Source organism: Salvia miltiorrhiza, chromosome 4, assembly GCF_028751815.1.
Source record: "Salvia miltiorrhiza cultivar Shanhuang (shh) chromosome 4, IMPLAD_Smil_shh, whole genome shotgun sequence".
NCBI lineage: Eukaryota > Viridiplantae > Streptophyta > Magnoliopsida > Lamiales > Lamiaceae > Salvia > Salvia miltiorrhiza.
Genome location: NC_080390.1, coordinates 50,745,405 through 50,766,058, shown reverse-complemented (window position 1 = coordinate 50,766,058; position 20,654 = coordinate 50,745,405). Strand labels below are relative to the sequence as shown.

The 20,654-nt window shown below is 37.0% G+C and overlaps 3 protein-coding genes and 1 non-coding gene across 6 annotated transcripts; 2 read left to right on the top strand and 2 right to left on the bottom strand.

Moving 5' to 3' along the window:
* Window positions 1-381: 381 nt before the first annotated feature.
* Window positions 382-453, top strand: TRNAT-CGU (transfer RNA threonine (anticodon CGU)). Its single transcript has one exon. It is a non-coding gene; the product is annotated as a tRNA-Thr (tRNA).
* A 1,206-nt stretch (window positions 454-1,659) lies between these two features.
* LOC131023570 (uncharacterized) lies at window positions 1,660-2,268 on the bottom strand. Its single transcript, XM_057953114.1, has one exon. The coding sequence runs from the start codon at window positions 2,266-2,268 to the stop codon at window positions 1,660-1,662; it is 609 nt and encodes a 202-aa protein (XP_057809097.1).
* A 598-nt stretch (window positions 2,269-2,866) lies between these two features.
* On the top strand, window positions 2,867-10,669 carry LOC131020294 (transcription termination factor MTERF15, mitochondrial). Of its 2 annotated transcripts, none has more exons than XM_057949022.1 (2): window positions 2,867-4,317; window positions 10,523-10,669. In XM_057949022.1, the coding sequence occupies exons 1-2, from the start codon at window positions 3,017-3,019 to the stop codon at window positions 10,548-10,550; spliced, it is 1,329 nt and encodes a 442-aa protein (XP_057805005.1). In that variant the 5' UTR covers window positions 2,867-3,016; the 3' UTR covers window positions 10,551-10,669. The 2 variants fall into 2 exon arrangements, with proteins under 2 accessions (XP_057805005.1, XP_057805004.1); XM_057949021.1 differs by having other exon boundaries at window positions 2,874-4,359; window positions 10,499-10,669.
* LOC131020293 (uncharacterized) lies at window positions 6,511-9,073 on the bottom strand. Of its 2 annotated transcripts, none has more exons than XM_057949020.1 (5): window positions 8,814-9,073; window positions 8,647-8,723; window positions 7,499-8,544; window positions 6,925-7,332; window positions 6,511-6,847 (listed from the first exon to the last, which is right to left on the bottom strand). In XM_057949020.1, the coding sequence occupies exons 1-4, from the start codon at window positions 8,945-8,947 to the stop codon at window positions 7,252-7,254; spliced, it is 1,338 nt and encodes a 445-aa protein (XP_057805003.1). In that variant the 5' UTR covers window positions 8,948-9,073; the 3' UTR covers window positions 6,511-6,847; window positions 6,925-7,251. The 2 variants fall into 2 exon arrangements, with proteins under 2 accessions (XP_057805003.1, XP_057805002.1); XM_057949019.1 differs by having other exon boundaries at window positions 6,929-7,332; window positions 8,814-9,012.
* Window positions 10,670-20,654: the final 9,985 nt, after the last annotated feature.

The following is a 20,654-nucleotide window of genomic DNA, read 5'->3' as shown; positions in this document are numbered from 1 at the left end:
CGAACCCAAGACCTTTGGCCTAGTCATTAATCCCTTACCACTTGGTCAACACACGCACACATTTACTTCAATTTAATAATCAAATGAGTTCATCTATTTAATCCTCTAATCAAATGGATCAATTTAATTTATCCCTTAATAAAGTGGATTCATCTACCTTAATTATTTTTTTTCTTAATATGCGTACTCAAAGGTATGAAAACATATTTGAGTACGCATGAAAACATATTTGATGGGACGAAAGGAATAATAATAATAATAAGTAAAATGCATGAATACATTGCTTTAAACCTATTTTCTCGTAGTCAGGAAGTAAAGAAACGGTTCGAATATGAAATATTACGCTTAAAAAATTAATGTGCAAGTTACCCAGCGTCAATAGCTTCCATAGCATAGTGGTATTGCGTTCGCTTCGTAAGCGAAAGGTCGCGAGTTCGATCCTCGCTGGGAGCTTCTACAAATTTCTTAATATTTTTTTTTAAATCTAAACCATTAGGATATCTTTTCTTAAAAATAATTAATAATGATTCCTATTTTATTATTATTATGACAACTAAGTGCAATTTCGTTGTCTGACATTTGATTTATTTTAAGATGTAAATTATTTCAGCAAACTTAAAAAATAAAAATAAAAAATCAACCCTTGTAAGTTCATTTTCAGAAATATATTGAAGCATCATTTATTTGTTAAATTATGGTCAAAATAGCTCAAATTATAAACGTTGTAATTTATTTCACATATGTTGATATATACTGTCTTTCCCGAAGGTTAAATTTCATCAGTTCAAATCTATTACTCAAAATTGAAGATTTGATTCTCAAAAAAGAAAAAAGAAATAATAATAATAATAATAATAATAATAATAATAATAATAATAATAATAATAATAATAATAATAATCATCATCATCATCATCATCGAATATTTGTTTTGTACTAATACAAAAGTGAAACACATTTTTATTTGATTATTTTCTTTGATTTTTTTTTTTTTAATTTTGTTGTACGGGGAGATCCTTGAAATTATCATAGTATTATAGCAGGATGGGGATTGAAATTCCCCCAATAAACAGTGTTTATCTTCCCCCAAAAATTGAGTAATCTTAATAAAGAACCCAATTAGTATTAATAAAACTAGTGCGTAACCCGTCGAATTTTGACGGTTATTATTTGATGTTAGTATAATTTATAAAAAAAATATAAAAATTATTTCATAATATATTTATAAATTATAGAGATCATTCCCTAAAAAAATAATTTATATGTCATGTGAAACTATTATAATAGAAAAAGGTATCCGTACGTGTAAAACTATAATAGAAATATTTATTAAAAAGAACTTCCATCCACTCTTTAATTCCGCCTATTTTACCTGCAAAAAATCCATAAAAATGATCAATTTTTATTAAAATTTAATAATAAAGTTATTTGAATAATAATTCCTTCAATTTTATTAAATCTCTATAGTATGACATAAAAATTAAAATAAAAAATGATATTCAAAATTACCTCATAGTTTATCAAAAATTTCATTGTACACAACGTTAGTAGTTGTGTTGTGCGTCTGTCCTTCCGCATCACATGTTAAAATTTTGAGGTCTTTTTTGCTAGTGACACTTGAGACTGCAACGTACAATTGGTCGTGGGTGAACACAGGCTTCAGTAAGTATAGTCGTATAGACCTACATTTGCAAGAGATTGACCCTGACTTTTGTTTATTGTCATTGCAAAACAAAGACTCAGTGGGAACTGCCTCCTTTGAAATCGAATCGAAAATTTTGTGAAGTCCGAGGGGCTCATGATCATTCTTGCAATAGGAAACTTTTTGCCTGCATAATTACCTGAAATCAACTTGGCTTCAATCACACGGGCCCCAAGTTTGGTGACTATCATCCTTGTGCCATTGCAAAGCTCGTTTGAAGGATCTATATTTCTGAGAAGCATGATAATGCACCCCTCCTTCAATTTGATTTCATGACTCGGCAATCTCGAACACTTGATCATGTTGAGATACTCAACTGAAAAGACTTCATCATCGAGGTCAACTTCTCCATCATCTTTGCAAATGTTATCTGAGCTAAGGTATACCCTTTCTTTGGTAGGCATCAAGGACATGACATATTCATTAATCGAATCAACCATATCATTGGTTGGGGCCAGGATAGCTCTATCCTTAAAATATTCTGGATTAGACAGGGTATGCAGTACGTCTTGATAAGTACTTTTCACTATGGATGCAATAGGATTACTTGAATCTCGTATTATCATATCGTCTGGTAACCTTAAATCGGCTTCTCCATCACCAACACTCTCACCAGCTGTACCATCCCCTCTATATACTAAGTATCAATTCTGCAAATTTCTTAATGTCTTCAGCATCAGAAGCAGACGCTCCTCCCTGACATTAAAAGTTTACAATCAGTTTATCAAGGACATAATATAGATGAACTTGGTTCTGATGTTGTGTTATCATGGAATACCTGTAATGTCAACCTCAGAACTTTGCACGATGTCCAAAGTTGAGAAGAGAGGGAAATGGAGGTGGCATCGGAGAAGGTGGAAGGGGGCTACGGCCGGTGGGGGTGGTCGGCGAGGAGAAGGGAAGAGAAGAGAAATCAAATGATTTTACAGTGTTTAAATTAATTTAATGTGATGTATAATAACTAATCAAATCAATATATACGTAATTAAATAATATATATAAAATAATAATTGATGTGGAATTATATTGTCACGTCAGCGATAGAGAATTGAGTTAGAGGCTCTAGAATTGGAGGAATTTTAAACCTTGAATTTTTAGATATGCCACGTAGCATCTCGGATTAAGGAGAGCGCAAGAATCTTAATCATATTATATATTGATTGTAATTGTAATTTTACAAATATACGAGCTCAATCTCCAATTTGGAAATTTCCCTTCCCAACTAAATGAGTCCAAATAAAAGTGCAATTCCAAACCCTCGCTTCCATCTCTTCAACGTTAAGTTCAGGCAAGAGCTGCAATGATAACCCAAAAATGGCTATTCGCATTAAACCCTTGTATCATTACATCGCAAATTCATCAATTTCCTTCCCGAATCTGTTATCCCGATCTCTCTCCACAACTTCTCCATCCCATCACGAAAATCCGACTCCCCTCTGCAATCTCTTCCGGAGGTATGGCTTCCCGCCGAGCGAGCTCCCCAATTTTCTCAAAAAGAATGAATTTATACAGAATTCAGCTCCCCGAGAAATAGAAAATTATTTCAAGATCTTGCTGTCGTTAAACCCCTCTCGAGAATTTCTTGTTTCGACTGTAACCAGTTGTCCCAGAGTTCTGCAGCTTTCACTCTTGGAAACTTGGAAATATGGTATTAATCAGTTGGGTATCCGCAATATTTCGTCGATTGCAACCTGTAACATTCTCGAATTAGTCTCGAAATTTGGGCTAAGCCCAAATGATGTTTCTAGGCGTGTGGGGTGTTTGAAGAGTTTGGGGTTTAGTGAGGCCACTGTCATTAGGGTTTTAGAGAATGTGCCTATGGCGATCATGTCAGTTGATGATGAGCTGCACGATAAAGTTGAGTTCTTGATGGGAATTGGAATCCGCAGAAGTGAAATTGATAGGGTTATACGTTTATATCCTAGGATTCTTGCATTTGGAGTGGAGAAGCGATTGAAACCATTGCTCGATGAGTTTGGGGATTTGGGATTCAGCTTGAGTGATGTTAGGAGGGAGGTGGTGAGAGAGCCACAAGTTCTTGGTTTGGAAAATGGGGAGCTCTCACATTGTCTGGAGATGCTACGAAGCTTGAAATGCCGGTTGGCGATCAAGGAGAGTATATTCAGGGATGGAGAGTTTAGGGCTGGGTACAGAGTGAAGCTGAGGGTTGATTGCTTGAGGAAACATGGTTTGATATATAGAGATGCGTTTACGGTGTTGTGGAAGGAGCCTAGGGTGATCCTCTACGACATCAAGGATGTCGAGAGGAAGATTGATTTTTTGGTTAGTAAGATGAAGTTTAGTATAGAGTGTTTGGTTGAGGTTCCCGAGTACTTAGGAGTGAACTTTGATAAGCAGATCGTTCCCCGTTTCAATGTGATCGATCATTTGAGGTCGAGAGGTGGACTAGGAGATGAGGTTGGTTTGAGGAAATTGGTTAAGATGAGTAGGTTGAGATTCTATAACATGTATGTGAAGCCATATCCGGATTGTGAAAAGATATATGGAAGGTTTGCAGAGAAATCTGCTGTCCAAACTCCACATTCTGCTGGAATGTGGAAGCTTTTTAGGCCACAAAAGTATCCACAAACGGAAGAAGATGTTAAGAATATTAGGTATTTCATGGAATCATTTCCAAAATGAAGGCATGTGTTCTTGTTCATCAAGGTGAATTTTTTATGTTGTTTATATTTATTTGTGGTCCATTTGTTGTTATCTAAATGTGGAATGAATTTGTGAGTATATGATTATTTTGGAATAAGTTAGGTAAATTGATGAATGAGAATGGACAAGATCATGTTGGAGTCTTGTTTTCCTACATGCTACCTTGCTGTTTTACACCTACAAAGTTGGGCATGCTAACGAGAATGTGTAATTTTATCTAGGCGTTGATTTAATTAGGAATCTAACTTTTGTGATCTTTAAAAAAAATTGAGATAGCAACTATTGATTAGGTGACTCAGTTATCTGTTTAAGTTTTTCTCGACTTAATCAATGATAGAGTTAGAAACTATTGAGAGGATCGTCTATTCGTTTTGATACCAAAGATGTTCTGAATTTTCATTGGATTAATACCGAACTTTCAGTGTTTTCCATAAAATGTGCCTAGATTTCTTTTTCTCTTAAAAAATCTTAAACTTTCAGCATTTTTTATAAGATGTCCTGAACTTATTTTTTTCTCCTAAAAAATCTTGAAACTTTCGTCGTTTTCATACAAAATTTGGTGACCGAAAGATGACTCATTTTGCCAAAGAAGTCTTACATTATCAACTTGATTGTAATCAATTTAAGAAAAGTTATCTTCTAGTCACCCAATTTTGTGTAGCGGAGCATTTCATAAAAAAATATTGATAATTGGGGATTTTTTGGGAGAAAATTATGAAAAAGCGCTAAAAGTTCAGTTCAGAACATTTGGAGAAAACGAAAATTAAATATTTGAAAAACACTAAAGTTCGGGCCATAAAAATACTATAAACCCATTTTCATTTTACCACAAAACGTATAACACCGTGAGCCCAACTCCAATCCACTTAATCTTTCCTCGCAGTCAAGTCCAGAGTTAATCTCGATTTCATCGCATCTCGATGTTATATTTGTTGCCAACTTAGCGGTCGTTTGGTTCAAGTAGAGGAATAGAATGATAACAATAACTATTAATTTTATTAATTGTTTGGTTTAACAATGGAAAGAAAATCATTAGTAAGAGATTCCATTTCTTTTGTTTTTCCTCTATTTTGAGGGGTAAACAAATTGGGTGATTCGGTTACCCTCAAGGATAATAGTAACTCATTATCCAAGCCAAACAACAAGTAATGAATTTAAGTAATTGAATCCCTTTTCAACTTTTAAAAACACCCCACCATTATGAGTTGTAAAAGGGGAAAAAAGGATTTGGGGTGGTGAAAGGCTACTCTGCTTATATTGTATTGTATGCCAATAACTGTGGATATTTGGAATCACCACCTGCAATTTATCTCCCACCTAATTTATCGCACTGCATTCCTTAATTTGGCTCTTCTCTCTAATCCAATAAGGAACAATTCCAAACAAAAAAATGTCTCATTGTTTTTACCATTGCATTCAGAAATTTTTTTCGTAAAACGGTCCAAAGATTTTATATATATAAATTTTAAAACTCGTATCACTCAGGACTACTTTTACATGAGTGATATATAATAGGTATTGCCCAATATCCAAGATCCATATACAACAATACCCGTTTCATATTGAGTATCAGGTTAAGCAGAGCAGGTTGGGTAATATCAGAATCCCAAAACCCATCTTAACAGCCCCTTACAGGATTAAAAAAAACATTTTGTCATAATAATAGAACTATTAAAATTACTCTGGCTAATTCATATTCTCTCTCCGTCCCATTTAGATAACCCCTATGCTTTTTTGAGACAAAAAAAGAAGGTAAATACACTAAACATAAAATTCCAAATGATTAATAAGTGGCTGCATATTTATGGCTTAACATTAAGTCTACAGCTTGCCTGGTTCTGATTTCAGGTTTTGAGTAATGAGCATAGGATTTGACGATTTGTCATTAAATATTGAGATGAACAGTGAACTCCTATATTCAGGTGGTGGTTCCAATATATAAGGCTTATAAATTAATGTGCCAAAATTTATAGATCGGATCTATCCATTGAATATGCCTATCATATATTACTACTATTATTTAGCCAATAAGAATCTGGTATCTCAAAAGTAAAATGCCTTTTTGAGCTCATAGAAATCAATAGTTTTGCCACAATGTTGATTCACAAGCACGTCAAAATATAACTAAACATGAGAAGCAATGCTTGTTTTAGAAGCTAATCTTTGATTCAAAGAAATTTTGTATCAGATAATTTCTCAACTTCAGTAGAGAAGAATACAAAAATTTAGTTGCCAATTTGCATAGCAGTGAAAATGGCTAAAAAACTTACAATGTAACTAGATTTGAGATACAGGTCCTTGTAACTGTCTCATAACCAAGGCAGTGTAGATTCCGTCTCCACTCAGCAGTTCGTCGTGAGTGCCCCTTTCTACAATCTGACCGTCAGAAACGACTGCTACAATGTCAGCAGTCTTGACAGTCGAAAGCCTATGAGCTATGACCAGCACTGTCCTGCCCTTCATCAGAGAATCCATGGCATCCTACAGCATCATAACATGCTGTGAGAAGATGAAGAGTGAGATCTCATAATGTGTTTGAAGCGTCAAGGAGAGCTCACCTACTCGCTCTCAGCATCCAGGGGCTGGTTGCCTTCGTGTAGAAGTAGGATTCTTGGATTCATCAGCAGAATCAGCAATGAACATATGAATTCATGGGAGTGTCTCTGGGGAAAACTTATCTTGAAGGGTTATTACAATGAAGCAATTTCCCAAGAGATGATCACATAACATGACAGTAAACCACACAACCAGAATTTCAGATCAGTGAGTAGTAGTTTCATGGTGCAGTATGCAACTTAGCTAGAATTAGGGAAGATACCAAGCTAACAACCTAATCATATCTCAAAATACGCTAATTAAATAGGGAAGATAACAAGCTAGAATTATCAAACTACACTTGCATCAACAGTTGCTTCAATTAAGTATCCTTCATCTCCTCCTTCTTCTTCTTTCTCCATATCATCAGCCTGTTTATTGACATTTACTTCATCAACTTCAATAATATCATATAAACACAGATACTCATCCATAGTCTAAAATAAAAATCAACTCATGACTAAACTATGGCAATTTCTAGTATAAGCATAAGGAATTTATAATCAGTTGGCAACAATCATAATATCGAGAATTTACCTCAGCATGTGAAATTCCATTCAGTTGAACAAAGTTCTCAACAAATGGAGTTAGCCGTGTTCTAGGCCAACAAAAATTGATACCGGGATGATTCAACTTTCCAGTGACACGATCAAACACGAGTACTTCCTCATTCAAGCTTGAAAAATACAATAGCTCACCATTTCTCGAAAACCATAACGGCCTTGAAACACCACATGTATGGAAAACAGATTCCATTGTCCATGATCCATTCTTCATAACCCAAAGTTCAAATCTCACCGGTATCTCATTTTCATCCTTCCAGCATGGAACATAACCAAACAAGCCTTTATACTCTAAAAAAATCACACGACTCCACCCATTTTGGATAGGTGGCCTAGGTATACTAGAAAGAGTTTCAGTAGAGAAGTCAAATGAAAGGAGAACTCCAATCTCTTTATTTTCGATTAAATATCCTGGAGCATAATAAACCTCATTAATGGCAACACCAGGTCCCTGAAGATAAAAAAACTCTGAGCATGGTATTTTCTTCCAGGAATTAGTTTTGAGTGAATACAAGTGAATGTGGTAACTCAGATCAATGCTACTCTCATCTTCAACATCTGCCGTATTAGCCAAAACAAGTTGCAGCATTTTGAAATTATCTGCACATCTATTGTCAGACCACATTACACAACCAAGCTTAAGATTGGTAACAACAATACCATGAGGGTGTTGGTGATCAAAGGAGGAGTCAGGGAGGGCCTTAAACTCATTGGTTGTTGGGTTCCAAAGAAAATCATCATGCTGCAGATTTTCAAAATGTAATAGACCATTACAACTTACGGCAGTGAAGTAACAAGTTTCCTTCAAAGGAGAGGGAGGATAAACGTAATATTTTGGTGAGGAAGAGATGGTCCCATCCTCTTCAACTGAATGTGCACTAAAATACATATATTCATGTTCATCAGCGCAGAGGATATAAATGTAAGGCACAGGCTTAGAGTTGGGAAACATGTGATCCGAGAGTCCATTGGAAGACATATGTTTTGTCTCGGATATGCAGGGAACAATTGCCTCATTACCTACCCAATTAACAAACATCATATGTATACATTTCAGTTATGTACATATACCAAATCCAACTACATAAAGAAATAAGTTTATTAATTATTGAAAATAAATACCTAGCGGCACAAGCTTTTTCCAAGTAGGCGCAGCACCGTAGATTCTCGTCGGACCCACCTTCCTACTTTCCCACTCTCTGACACAAAAATTAACAACTCATCTTTAAAACCATACAAACAGGTCAGAATAAATCAATTACAAAATTAGGAAGAGGAAAAAAAAAAACCTGCTAGTCTGTTGAATTAGGGTTCCGATTCTGGGGCCCCAGAAGCAATTGCTAGATCGAACACGTTGGCCATAGAGAGAAGGAAGCATCGGAAGGCAGCGCTTGGCAGCGGAGGTGGCGAAGCGTGCAGCCATGCGGTATCTGAGAAGAGGAGAGTTGAACACAGTGACTGGAAACCACTATAATAAATTAAAGGGCAAATAGCGTCAAAATTCCTATATTTTCCCGGTTTTCGCATATTTCGCTTGACTTCAAAAATTCGCGATAGAATTCTTGACTTTAAATCCCGTTCGCGTTTCTCCCTGAAAAATGACCTGCGATTTATAGAATGCTGACATGGAGTCCGGAAATCCACGTAGGATTAAATTTCGGCGTATTAAGCGACGTAGTTTCACTTAATAACGTAAAACGTCGTCGTTTCCGGATCAGAATTTTCAGAACCGCCCTCACCGCCGGTGCCGTCTGCGACCTCAAAATTCTCACCATCTCTTTAAAGAAACATGGCTTCAATTTCTCCAAAAAATTCGAACTCGTCACTTCTATGGCATTTATAGTACAATTAGGGCATCAGTCTTGGTTGAAATTTCTAATTTGCCTTTCAAAATCCACAGAATCGATTGAAAAAATTGAGGGCTTTCTGCTTGTTCTCCACCGTGGGGGACCAAGTCAGCCGTCGTCGAAAACATTTCATCACATAAGAATCATCGATTTGGCGGCGTCGGCCTCCGCTATGCACTGTTGATTCTTACCGTCTTCGTCGCCAACGAGCTCCTCCAATTTGCTCAGGGCCTCGAGATTCTCCGATCTGCTCCGCCGGCTGCCCGCAGTGCGGATGAGCTTGATGACGGCGGAGCGGTGGAGGGGGGACTCGGGAGTCGGGATCCTATCGATCCCGCTCTTCACATTGGCGACGCACCACGCCTGAATAAGTCGCCGGAGCATGTGGTTGGGAGTCAAACCGGTGGATTTGGACAGCGGCAGCTTAGTAACCGGGAAAACGACGACGTTTTTGGCTGATTTACGTGACTAAGCAAACTTAGTTAGATGACTCAGCAAAATAATGCCACATAAATGACATGTCATTGTAGTTACTCGCCCGAAACTTTATTAAGGGAAAATTACGAAATTAATCAACGGTCAAGGATTCTATCGCGAATTTTTAAAGTCAGGGGAAATATGCGAAAACGGGAAAAGTATAGGGATTTTGACGTTATTTGCCCTAAATTAAAATACAATATTCAAGGATTTCGAGGTGAAAAACGAGTGAAAGAAAATGGAGTTGCAGACTCGCGGTTTGACCAACCGAAAACGAAATGAACCCATTAGCTATGTCAATAACCACAACACTTCCTCAATCCTTTTAATCAAGACCCTACACAAAATATCAAAATCTCCACATTGAAATTTCCTATTTCCACCACATTAACTAAACTGAATATATTATGCACAAACTTAGAGGAATCATATAATTGAAAAACACGAGCATATCCAGATCAAACACGAAGAAGATAGATCATTGAGCTGCCGATTGTGTGGGAGAGAGATCCTCGAAAGCATCAGATGTTAAACTCAGCCAAATACTACTTTTGCTATCCCCATAATCTCCAACTAACAACTTTGAACAAATAATCGAATGTCCAAACTCCACATTCTGTTGGAATGTGGAAGCTTTTTAGGCCACAAAGGGAAGAAGATGTTAAGAATATTAGGTATTTCATGGAATCATTTCCAAAATGAAGGCATGTGTTCTTGTTTATCAAAGGTGAATTTTTTATGTTGTTTATATTTATTTGTGGTCCATTTGTTGTTATCTAAATGTGGAATGAATTTGTGAGTATATGATTATTTTGTAATAAGTTGGATAAATTGATGAATGAGAATGGACAAGATCATGTTGGAGTCTTGTTTTCCTACATGCTACCTTGCTGTTTTACACCTACAAAGTTGGGTATGCTAACGAGAATGCCTAATTTTATCTAGGCCTTGATTTAATTAGGAATCTAACTTTTGTGATCTTTAAAAAAAATTGAGACTCCTCAAAAAAAAAAAAAAAAAAATTGAGATAGCAACTATTGATTAGGTGACTCAGTTATCTGTTTAAGTTTTTCTCGACTTAATCAATGATAGAATTAGAAACTATTGAGAGGATCGTCTATTCGTTTTGATACCAAAGATTTTCTGAATTTTCATTGGATTAATCCCAAACTTTCAGTGTTTTCTATAAAATGTCCCTAGCTTTCTTTTTCTCTTAAAAAAATCTTGAACTTTCAGCATTTTTTATAAGATGTCCTAAACTTATTTTTTTCTCCTAAAAAATCTTGAAACTTTCGTCGTTTTCATACAAAATTTGGTGACCGAAAGATGACTCATTTTGCCAAAGAAGTCTTACATTATCAACTTGATTGTAATCAATTTAAGAAAAGTTATCTTCCAGTCACTCAATTTTGTGTAGCGGAGCATTTCATAAAAAATATTGATAGTTGGGGATTTTTGGGGAGAAAATTATGAAAAAACGCTAAAAGTTCAGTTCAGAACATTTGGAGAAAACGAAAATTAAATATTTGAAAAACACTAAAGTTCGGGCCATAAAAATACTATAAACCCATTTTCATTTTACCACAAAACGTATAACACCGTGAGCCCAACTCCAAATCCACTTAATCTTCCCTCGCAGTCAAGTCCAGAGTTAATCTCGATTTCATCGCTTCCCGGTGTTATATTTGTTGCCAACTTAGCGGTCGTTTGGTTCAAGTAGAGGAATGGAAAATGAATGAAATCAAATAAAAGAGTGGAATAGTAACAATAACCATTACTTTTATTAATTGTTTGGTTTAACAATGGAAAAAAAAATCATTAGTAAGAGATTCTCTTTCTTTTGTTTCCCCTCTATTTTGAGGGATAACAAATTGGGTGATTGGGTTACCCTCAAGTAAGGATAATGGTAATTCATTATCCAAGCCAACAACATATAATGAATTTAAGTAATTGAATCCCTTTTCAACTTCTAAAAACACCCCACCATTATGAGTTGTAAAAGGGGAAAATAAAGGATTTGGGGTGGTCAAAGGCTACTTATTGTATTGTATTGTATGCCAATAACTGTGGATATTTGGTATCACCACCTGCAATTTATCTCCCACCTAATTTATCGCACTGCATTCCTTAATGTGGCTCTTTGTTTTTACCATTGCATTCAGATTTTTTTTTGTGTTAATAGGGAAAAATGCCCCCTTCTTATAAAAACTTGTAAAATTGCCCACTTTTGTTTTGAAAGTGGGCAATTTTACAAGTTTTTATAAGGATATGGGCATTTTTGCAAATGTCCCTAAAAAACCGCTGCAATTTACTCCATCTCCCACCTAATCCAATAAGGAACAATTCCAAACAAAAAAGTGTCTCATTGTTTTTACCATTGCATTCAGATTTTTTTTTCGGAAAAAGGTCCAAAGATTTTTTTTTTCTTTTTTTGTTTATATATATATAAATTTTAAAACCCGCATCACTCAGGACTACTTTTACATGAGTGATATATACTCCCTCCGTCCACCAATTAAAGGTCTAGGGGAAAAAACACGAGTTTTAAGAAAAAGTGTATTTTTATTAGTTGAGTGGAGAAAGGGTCCTACTTTTTAAGAAAAAGTGTATTTTTATTAGTGGAGTGGAGAAAGGGTTCCACTTTTTTGTAAAGAATCTTTGACTTTTTTGATTAAATAATGAATAAAAAGCTTATCAAAAATAGGTATGCCTTGTTTTTGTGGACGTCCCAAAAAGGCAAGTAGGCCTTGAATTGGTGGACGGAGGGAGTAATAGGTATTGCCCAATATCCAAGATCCATATACAACAATACCCGTTTCATATTGAGTATCAGGGTTAAGCAGAGCAGATTGGGTTTAAAATCCCAAAACCCATCTTAACAGCCCTTTACAGGATTAAAAAAAACATTTTGTCATAATAATAGAACTATTAAAATTACTCTGCTAATTCATATTCTCTTTCCCCGTCCCATTTAGATAACCCCTATGCTTTTTTGAGACAAAAAAGAAGGTAAATACACTAAGGGTAATTTTAAACATAGCCTCCAATTTTCTCACTATAGCCTCCTATTAAAAATATTAATAAAAATAATTATAATTTTACTATTATACCCTTATAACTTATTTAAAATTTATAATACATTAATAAGTTGTTGAAATTAATTTTCAAAGAACACTGCGTACAACCTTAACTTTTAATAACCCCTAACTTTTTATAACCCCATCCAAATATTTCTAAAGCTTCTTATTGTGATTGTTCATTGGATTTTGATTTGTTTCTTCTCTAACCAAATTCTGTTTTCTGCAGGCTGCTTTCTTTTTTCTCTTGCTAGTGCGAGTTGTTCTCGGTGCGCAGAGATTTTTTTTTTCGTTTTCTTAATCTGTATTAATATGGCGATACTTCCATCATTCATTTCAATTATCCCCTCGTTTTATATGGTTTGTCAGCCTATATTCATAAATGATGTGGTTTATTCAAATTACTTAGTATTTATGAAGATGTCGTTAGTTAGTGGAGTAATTTTTTAGAGTTCTAGTGTAGGCTATGGTTTTGTATGAAGATGCCCCTGATATACCTTTTTATCTCACGTAAAGATTCTTGCACCTGTGCCATCTCTATCGCCTTTTCTTAACATGTTTATCTGTATAATCGCAGATTCCATAGTCCTGATGGATGCACAGTCGTGCCTGCAGCAGGGGATGAAACTCTTAGGTTCTGGAATGTTTTTGGGAAACCCCAAGAAAAATAAATTGAAGATGATATTGAACTTTGTTCTTCCTTATGTTGATGTTTTTCTTCTTCCTGTGTCTGCTTCCCTGCGCGTCTGCTTCTCTGTTCTCTGCGTCTTTTATCAGTTTCTGTTCTCTGACGTGTTTAATTAAAATTTTGAGTTGGGAGCTATACTGATAGAGTTATTAGGGTTATTTATAAGTATTTTAATATTAGAATCAAGATGGAGGTTATACGTGATTTATCTGTTAAGAGATTGTACACATTATTCTTCTTTTAAATTAATTTTTATAAATTTTAATTTATTATTAATTTTAAATAATCTATAAGGGTATAATAGTAAAATTATAATAATAATAATTATTTTTTTTAATAAGGGGCTATAGTGAGAAAATTGGGGCTGTGTTTAAAAATAATTAATAAGTGGCTGCATATTTATGGCTTAACATTAAGTCTACAGCTTGCCTGGTTCTGATTTCAGGTTTTGAGTAATGAGCATAGGATTTGACGATTTGTCATTAAATATTGAGATGAACAGTGAACTCCTATATTCAGGTGGTGGTTCCAATATATAAGGCTTATAAATTAGGGTTAATTGCAGTTAAATTCAAAGCTGGTTTTACCACTAAAAAAACAAAAACAAACAAAAAGAAAAGAAAAAGAAGACACCACCGCCTCCCTCCTCTCACAACCAGGTCGCCGACGTAGCAGCAGAAATCCACCCACTGCCACTCCACACGTGGCCTCACTCCTCGTTGTCGTCGTGCCCTAGGCCCCAAATCAGACACCACCGCCCTAAGCCACCGCCTCCCTGCTCCCTCGTTTTCCGGCCACCCTCCTTCTTCCCTCTGCAAATAAGACAGCCACCGACCGTCTCCGCCTCTCTCTTTCGATTTCGACCGCCTCTATCCACAAAATCAAACACCACCAACTCACGCAGCCTCCCTCGTTTTCCGGCCACCCTCCTTCTTCCTGTTGAAATATAAACTTGATTTGTAAGTAAAATATTTTGTAAAGAAATATCTAGAATATAGGAAATAAGTAGAAAAATCTAGAACCTAAGATATTTAATTAATTATCTAGACTATTCTAGCAAATGAATAGTCCTAGACTATTCTAGTAGCTAAAATTAATTAACTAGTCTAAAATGGTGAGCTATATTACCGACCTATGCCACTATATATATGTGTGCATTTGTATTGTTAGTGATGTGAAGAAAAAACAAAGTGGTTACTATTGCTAAAACTTTCTTTTACAAAACATACGTCCACACACATTCACAAATCCTCCCACTTTAATTTGTTTTATTCACACTCATATCACTTACACACACACACACGTCCTCTCACACATTACACACTTATTCTCTATCCTCCAAATTTAGCCAAATTTTCCTTTATATTCCAACAAAGTGGTATCAGAGCCACAAGATTCTACTTGTGGTATGGCGAATTTACAATCGTTTCTAGTCCCCATGCTCAACAAGAGCAACTTCGATAATTGGAGCATCAAGATGAAAGCACTATTGGGAGCCCACGACGTTTGGGAAATCGTGGAGAACGGCTACGAGGAGCCGCAGGACGAGGCCGCACTATCCCAACAACAAAAGGATAGATTGCGAGACGCGAGAAAGAGAGACAAGAAGGCTCTCTGTCTCATTTATCAAGCGCTAGGGGACGACGATTTCGAGAAAATCTCAAATGCGAGCACCGCCAAAGAAGCGTGGGAGAAGCTCCAGAACGCGTGCAAAGGAGCGGAGCAAGTAAAAAAGGTACGACTTCAAACTTTAAGAGGAGAGTTTGAGTCTTTGCATATGAAAGAGTCCGAGTCAATTTCGGATTATTTTTCAAGAGTCTTGGCGGTGTCTAATCAAATGAAAAGAAATGGTAAAAAATTGGAGGATGTAAGAATTATGGAGAAAATATTACGGTCACTAACCCCAAAGTTTGAGCACATTGTGGTGACGATCGAAGAAACTAAAAATTTGGAGGAGATGACAATCGATCTCTTGTTGGGGTCGTTGCAAGCATATGAGGAGAAGCAAAAGAAGAAGCAAGAAATTTCAGAGCAACTTTTAAAGTTGCAAGTAAGCCCGAAAGAGAAAGAAGAAGGTCCGAACAATGGCTATGGACAGTCCGGGAGAGGACGTGGCCAAGGACAAGATCGAGGCAGAGGCCGAGCACGTGGACGTGGTCGAGGACGAGGAGGCTTCGTCAACAATGGTGAAAGAAAGGAGTTTACAAATTGTCGGGGGAGGAGCAACCCGCAGTCGAGGTACGATAAATCTTCGATAAAGTGTTATAATTGCCATAAATTTGGGCACTATGCTTCCGAGTGCAGAAGTGAAAAAGTAAGGATTGAAGAAAGGGCCAATTATGCCGAGAACACGAGCGAAGCAAATGGTAGTGTGCTTCTGGCATATAAAGGAGAAGCTGGAAGACAAGATGACACGTGGTACCTCGACACCGGTGCAAGCAACCACATGTGCGGGAAGAGAAGCATGTTCGTGGAGCTCGATGAGTCGGTAAGTGGCAACGTCTCCTTTGGTGATGAATCTAAAATTCCAGTCAAAGGAAAAGGGAAAATTTTAATTCGCTTGAAGAATGGAAATCATGAATTTATTTCCAACGTTTATTACGTGCCCAATATGAAGAATAATATATTGAGTTTGGGACAACTCTTAGAGAAAGGTTATGATATTCACATGAGAGATTATAACCTTTCAATAAGAGACGGCAAAAATAATCTTATTGCCAATGGTGCCAATGTCTAAAAATAGAATGTTCTTATTGAATATTCAAAATGACATGGCAAAATGCCTAAAAGCGTGTTACCAAGATAAGTCTTGGTTGTGGCATCTTCGGTTTGGGCACTTAAATTTTGGCGGTTTGGAGTTGCTGTCAAAGAAGGAGATGGTGAGAGGTTTACCATCCATCAAGCATCCCGATCAACTCTGCGAAGGTTGTCTACTTGGGAAGCAGTTCAGAAAGCCATTTCCAAAGGAGTCAAGCTCAAGAGCTCAAAAGCCACTGGAGTTGATTCATGCTGACGTGTGTGGGCCAATAAATCCAAGCTCCCTCGGTAAAAATAATTATTTTATGCTCTTCATTGATGATTTTTCTAGAAAAACGTGGGTATATTTCTTGAAGCAGAAGTCAGAAGTATTTGATGCATTCAAGAAATTCAAAGCTGCCGTCGAGAAGGAGAGCGGAAGACAAATCAAGGCCCTGAGGTCCGATCGAGGCGGAGAATTCACGTCAAGGGAGTTTCTAGAATTTTGCGAAGCAAATGGAATTCGGCGGCCCCTGACAGTTCCGAGATCCCCCCAACAAAATGGAGTGGCTGAAAGAAAGAACAGAACAATCATGGAGATGGCGAGGAGCATGCTAAAGACGAAGAATCTGCCTAAAGAGTTTTGGGCCGAAGCAGTGGCGTGCGCGGTGTACCTATCCAATCGATCGCCGACAAGGAGCGTGTGGGGAATGACTCCACAAGAAGCCTGGAGCGGGAGAAAGCCAGGAATTTCCCACCTAAAGGTATTTGGAAGCAAAGCCTACGTGCATGTACCAGATGAGAGAAGAAAGAAGCTCGATGACAAAAGTGAAGCATTCATATTTATTGGGTACGACTCTAACTCTAAAGGTTATAAGTTATATAATCCAAATACCAAGAAAACAGTGATAAGTAGAGATGTGGAGTTCGACGAAGAAGGAGTATGGGATTTCAGTCCCAGTGGTGACTTCACCTATATCCCACAGTTAGAAGAACAAAGAGCAGAAGAGAAAGTTGGAGAAGTCCAACAAGAGTCAGTGACTCCACCAGCTTCACCAGTGTCAGTCACTGAAGACTCGCCACCATCTTTCTTAAATGAAAGAGCCACACCACGAGCAAGGAATTTGAACGAGATATATGAGGATACTGAAAGGTTAGAAGATCTTACCTTATTTTGCCTATTTGCTGACTGTGAACCTGTTAGCTTTGAAGAAGCAGCAGATAGTGAAAATTGGCGAATCGCGATGGATGAAGAGATCAAAGCCATAAAGAAGAATGATACATGGGAGCTCGTGTCACTACCAAAAGGGCAGAAGGCCATTGGAGTCAAGTGGGTGTATAAAGTTAAGAAGAATTTCAAGGGTGAAGTTGAAAGATATAAAGCAAGGCTCGTCGTGAAAGGATATAGTCAAAGAGCTGGAATCGATTATGATGAGGTATTTGCTCCCGTCGCTCGCTTAGAAACTATTAGACTAATACTCTCTCTTGCAGCCCAAAATAGATGGAAGATTTATCAAATGGATGTCAAATCAGCTTTCTTGAATGGGTATATAGACAAAGAAGTCTATATTAAGCAGCCAATGGGCTACGAGGTAAAAGGGCAAGAAGATAAAGTCTTGAAGTTAAAGAAGGCCCTATACGGATTAAAACAAGCACCAAGGGCATGGAATAGCAGGATCGATAAGTACTTGGAGAAGAATGGTTTCACCAAATGCCCTCACGAGCATGCTCTCTACGTGAAAGCCAATGGTGGAGATGTCTTAATTGTGTGCTTGTATGTAGATGATTTGATCTTCACAGGAAATAATCCAAAGATGATTGAGGAGTTCAAGAAGGCCATGTCAAAGGAGTTTGAGATGACCGACATTGGGCTGATGGCGTACTATCTCGGTGTGGAAGTCAAGCAACTCAAAGATGGGATCTTCATCACACAAGAAGGATACGCCAAGGAAATCCTCAAGAAGTTCAAGATGGAGGGCTGCAAAGCAATCAACACGCCAGTGGAATGCGGGATCAAATTATCCAAGAATGATGGAGGAGAAAAAGTGGACCCGACATTGTTCAAGAGCTTGGTTGGAAGTTTACGGTACTTAACTTGCACAAGGCCGGATATTCTTTATGCGACAGGACTCGTAAGTCGCTATATGGAAAATCCAACCACTACGCATTTTAAGGCGGCAAAGAGAATTCTTCGCTACCTCAAAGGTACGCTCAACTATGGCCTGTTCTATTCAAGTACTGATGATTATAAGCTTGTTGGGTATAGTGATAGCGATTGGGCTGGAGATAATGATGATCGGAAGAGTACAAGCGGATTCGTGTTCTTCATGGGAGACACTGCTTTCACCTGGATGTCGAAGAAGCAACCCATAGTCACGCTGTCAACATGTGAAGCTGAATATGTGGCTGCCACATCCAATGTTTGTCATGCAGTTTGGCTACGAAGTTTACTGGAAGAGCTTGGATGGCCACAAAAGGAGCCAACAACGATTTGCGTGGATAATAAGTCAGCAATCGCGCTCTCAAAGAATCCGGTGTTTCATAATCGAAGCAAGCATATTGACACCCGCTTCCACTACATCAGAGAATGCATCGCAAAGAAGGAGGTCCAAGTGGAGTATGTGAAATCACAAGATCAAGTTGCCGATATTTTTACCAAACCGCTCAAGTTCGAGGATTTTGTGAAGTTCAGAATTTTGCTCGGGATGACAAATCAAGTTTAAGGGGGAGTGTTGAAATATAAACTTGATTTGTAAGTAAAATATTTTGTAAAGAAATATCTAGAATATAGGAAATAAGTAGAAAAATCTAGAACCTAAGATATTTAATTAATTATCTAGACTATTCTAGCAAATGAATAGTCCTAGACTATTCTAGTAGCTAAATTAATTAACTAGTCTAAAATGGTGAGCTATATCACCGACCTATGCCACTATATATATGTGTGCATTTGTATTGTTAGTGATGTGAAGAAAAAACAAAGTGGTTACTATTGCTAAAACTTTCTTTTACAAAACATACGTCCACACACATTCACAAATCCTCCCACTTTAATTTGTTTTATTCACACTCATATCACTTACACACACACACACGTCCTCTCACACATTACACACTTATTCTCTATCCTCCAAATTTAGCCAAATTTTCCTTTATATTCCAACACTTCCCTCTGCAAATAAGATAGCCACCGACCGTCTCCGCCTCTCTCCTTTCGATTTCGACCGCCTCTCTCCTCAAAATCAGACACCACCAACTCACACAGCCTCCCTCGATTTTTCGACCACCCTCCTTCCCTCTGCAAATAAGACAGCCACCGACTGTCTCCGCCTCTCTTTTCGATTTTGACCGCCTCTCTCCTTAAAATCAGACACCACCAACTGACGCAGCTTCCCTCGATTTTTGGCCTCTATCTCTCAAATCGCGGCCTCCTCGCCGCTGTGCCCTAGGTCTTCTTCTTCGATTTTGGCGGCAGCGGCTCCGGGGGTTTGGGAAAGAGGTTAGGTGGAGGAGGTTTGGGATGTGGTGTCGGGGAGGGGGGGTAGGGTTTTTGTTATTTTTTTATAAATTAATTTATTTATCAAAATAAGATTATCAAAAAAAATTAAAAAATGACATGTCATATCTAATTGACATTTAATTGACATGTCATAGGTGTTTGCCATGTCATCTCGCCGAATTTTTTAATTTTAGGAACATTAAGAACAAATTCTTGATTCATGTATTTCTACACCGATTTTTAAATTGGTGAGGAATATCGCGAAATTTCGAAAAGCTTTTGAATTTTACGGCAATTAACCTTATAAATTAATGTGCCCAAAATTTATAGATTGGAGCTATCCATTTAATATGCCTATCATATATTACTATTACTCCCTCAGTCTCATTAAAATGTACCACTACATTTGGGCACATAGATTAAAAAATGTGTAATTAGTATGTAATGTACCACTACATTTGGGCACATAAGGTGATTCTTGGAGTGGATGGGGAACTAATTACTAACATCTAACATGACTTTGCCCGATCAAAAAAAAAAAAAAAAAAAGTATGTAATGTTGATCGGTGAAAATTATTTAAATATTGGTATAGAGAAAGAATATGTTGCCAAAAAATCATTTATAATGAGACATCCCATTATAGAAAGTAAGATATTTGTAATTGGACGAAGAGAGTATTATTTAGCCAATAAGAATCTGGTATCTCAAAAGTAAAATGCCTTTTTGAGCTCATAGAAATCAATAGTTTTGCCACAATGTTGATTCACAAGCAGGTCAAAATATAACTAAACACGAGAAGCAATGC

Coding starts and splice junctions, on each gene's coding strand:
- LOC131023570 (XM_057953114.1), bottom strand. CDS start 2,268: ATGATAATACGAGATTCAAGTAATCCTATTGCATCCATAGTGAAAAGT.
- LOC131020293 (XM_057949020.1), bottom strand. CDS start 8,947: ATGGCTGCACGCTTCGCCACCTCCGCTGCCAAGCGCTGCCTTCCGATG. Junction 8,724..8,813: donor CTAATTCAACAGACTAGCAG/GTTTTTTTTTTT, acceptor TTTTTGTGTCAG/AGAGTGGGAAAGTAGGAAGG. Junction 8,545..8,646: donor GAAAAAGCTTGTGCCGCTAG/GTATTTATTTTC, acceptor TTAATTGGGTAG/GTAATGAGGCAATTGTTCCC.
- LOC131020294 (XM_057949022.1), top strand. CDS start 3,017: ATGGCTATTCGCATTAAACCCTTGTATCATTACATCGCAAATTCATCA. Junction 4,318..10,522: donor GAAGATGTTAAGAATATTAG/GTATTTCATGGA, acceptor TAAGAATATTAG/GTATTTCATGGAATCATTTC.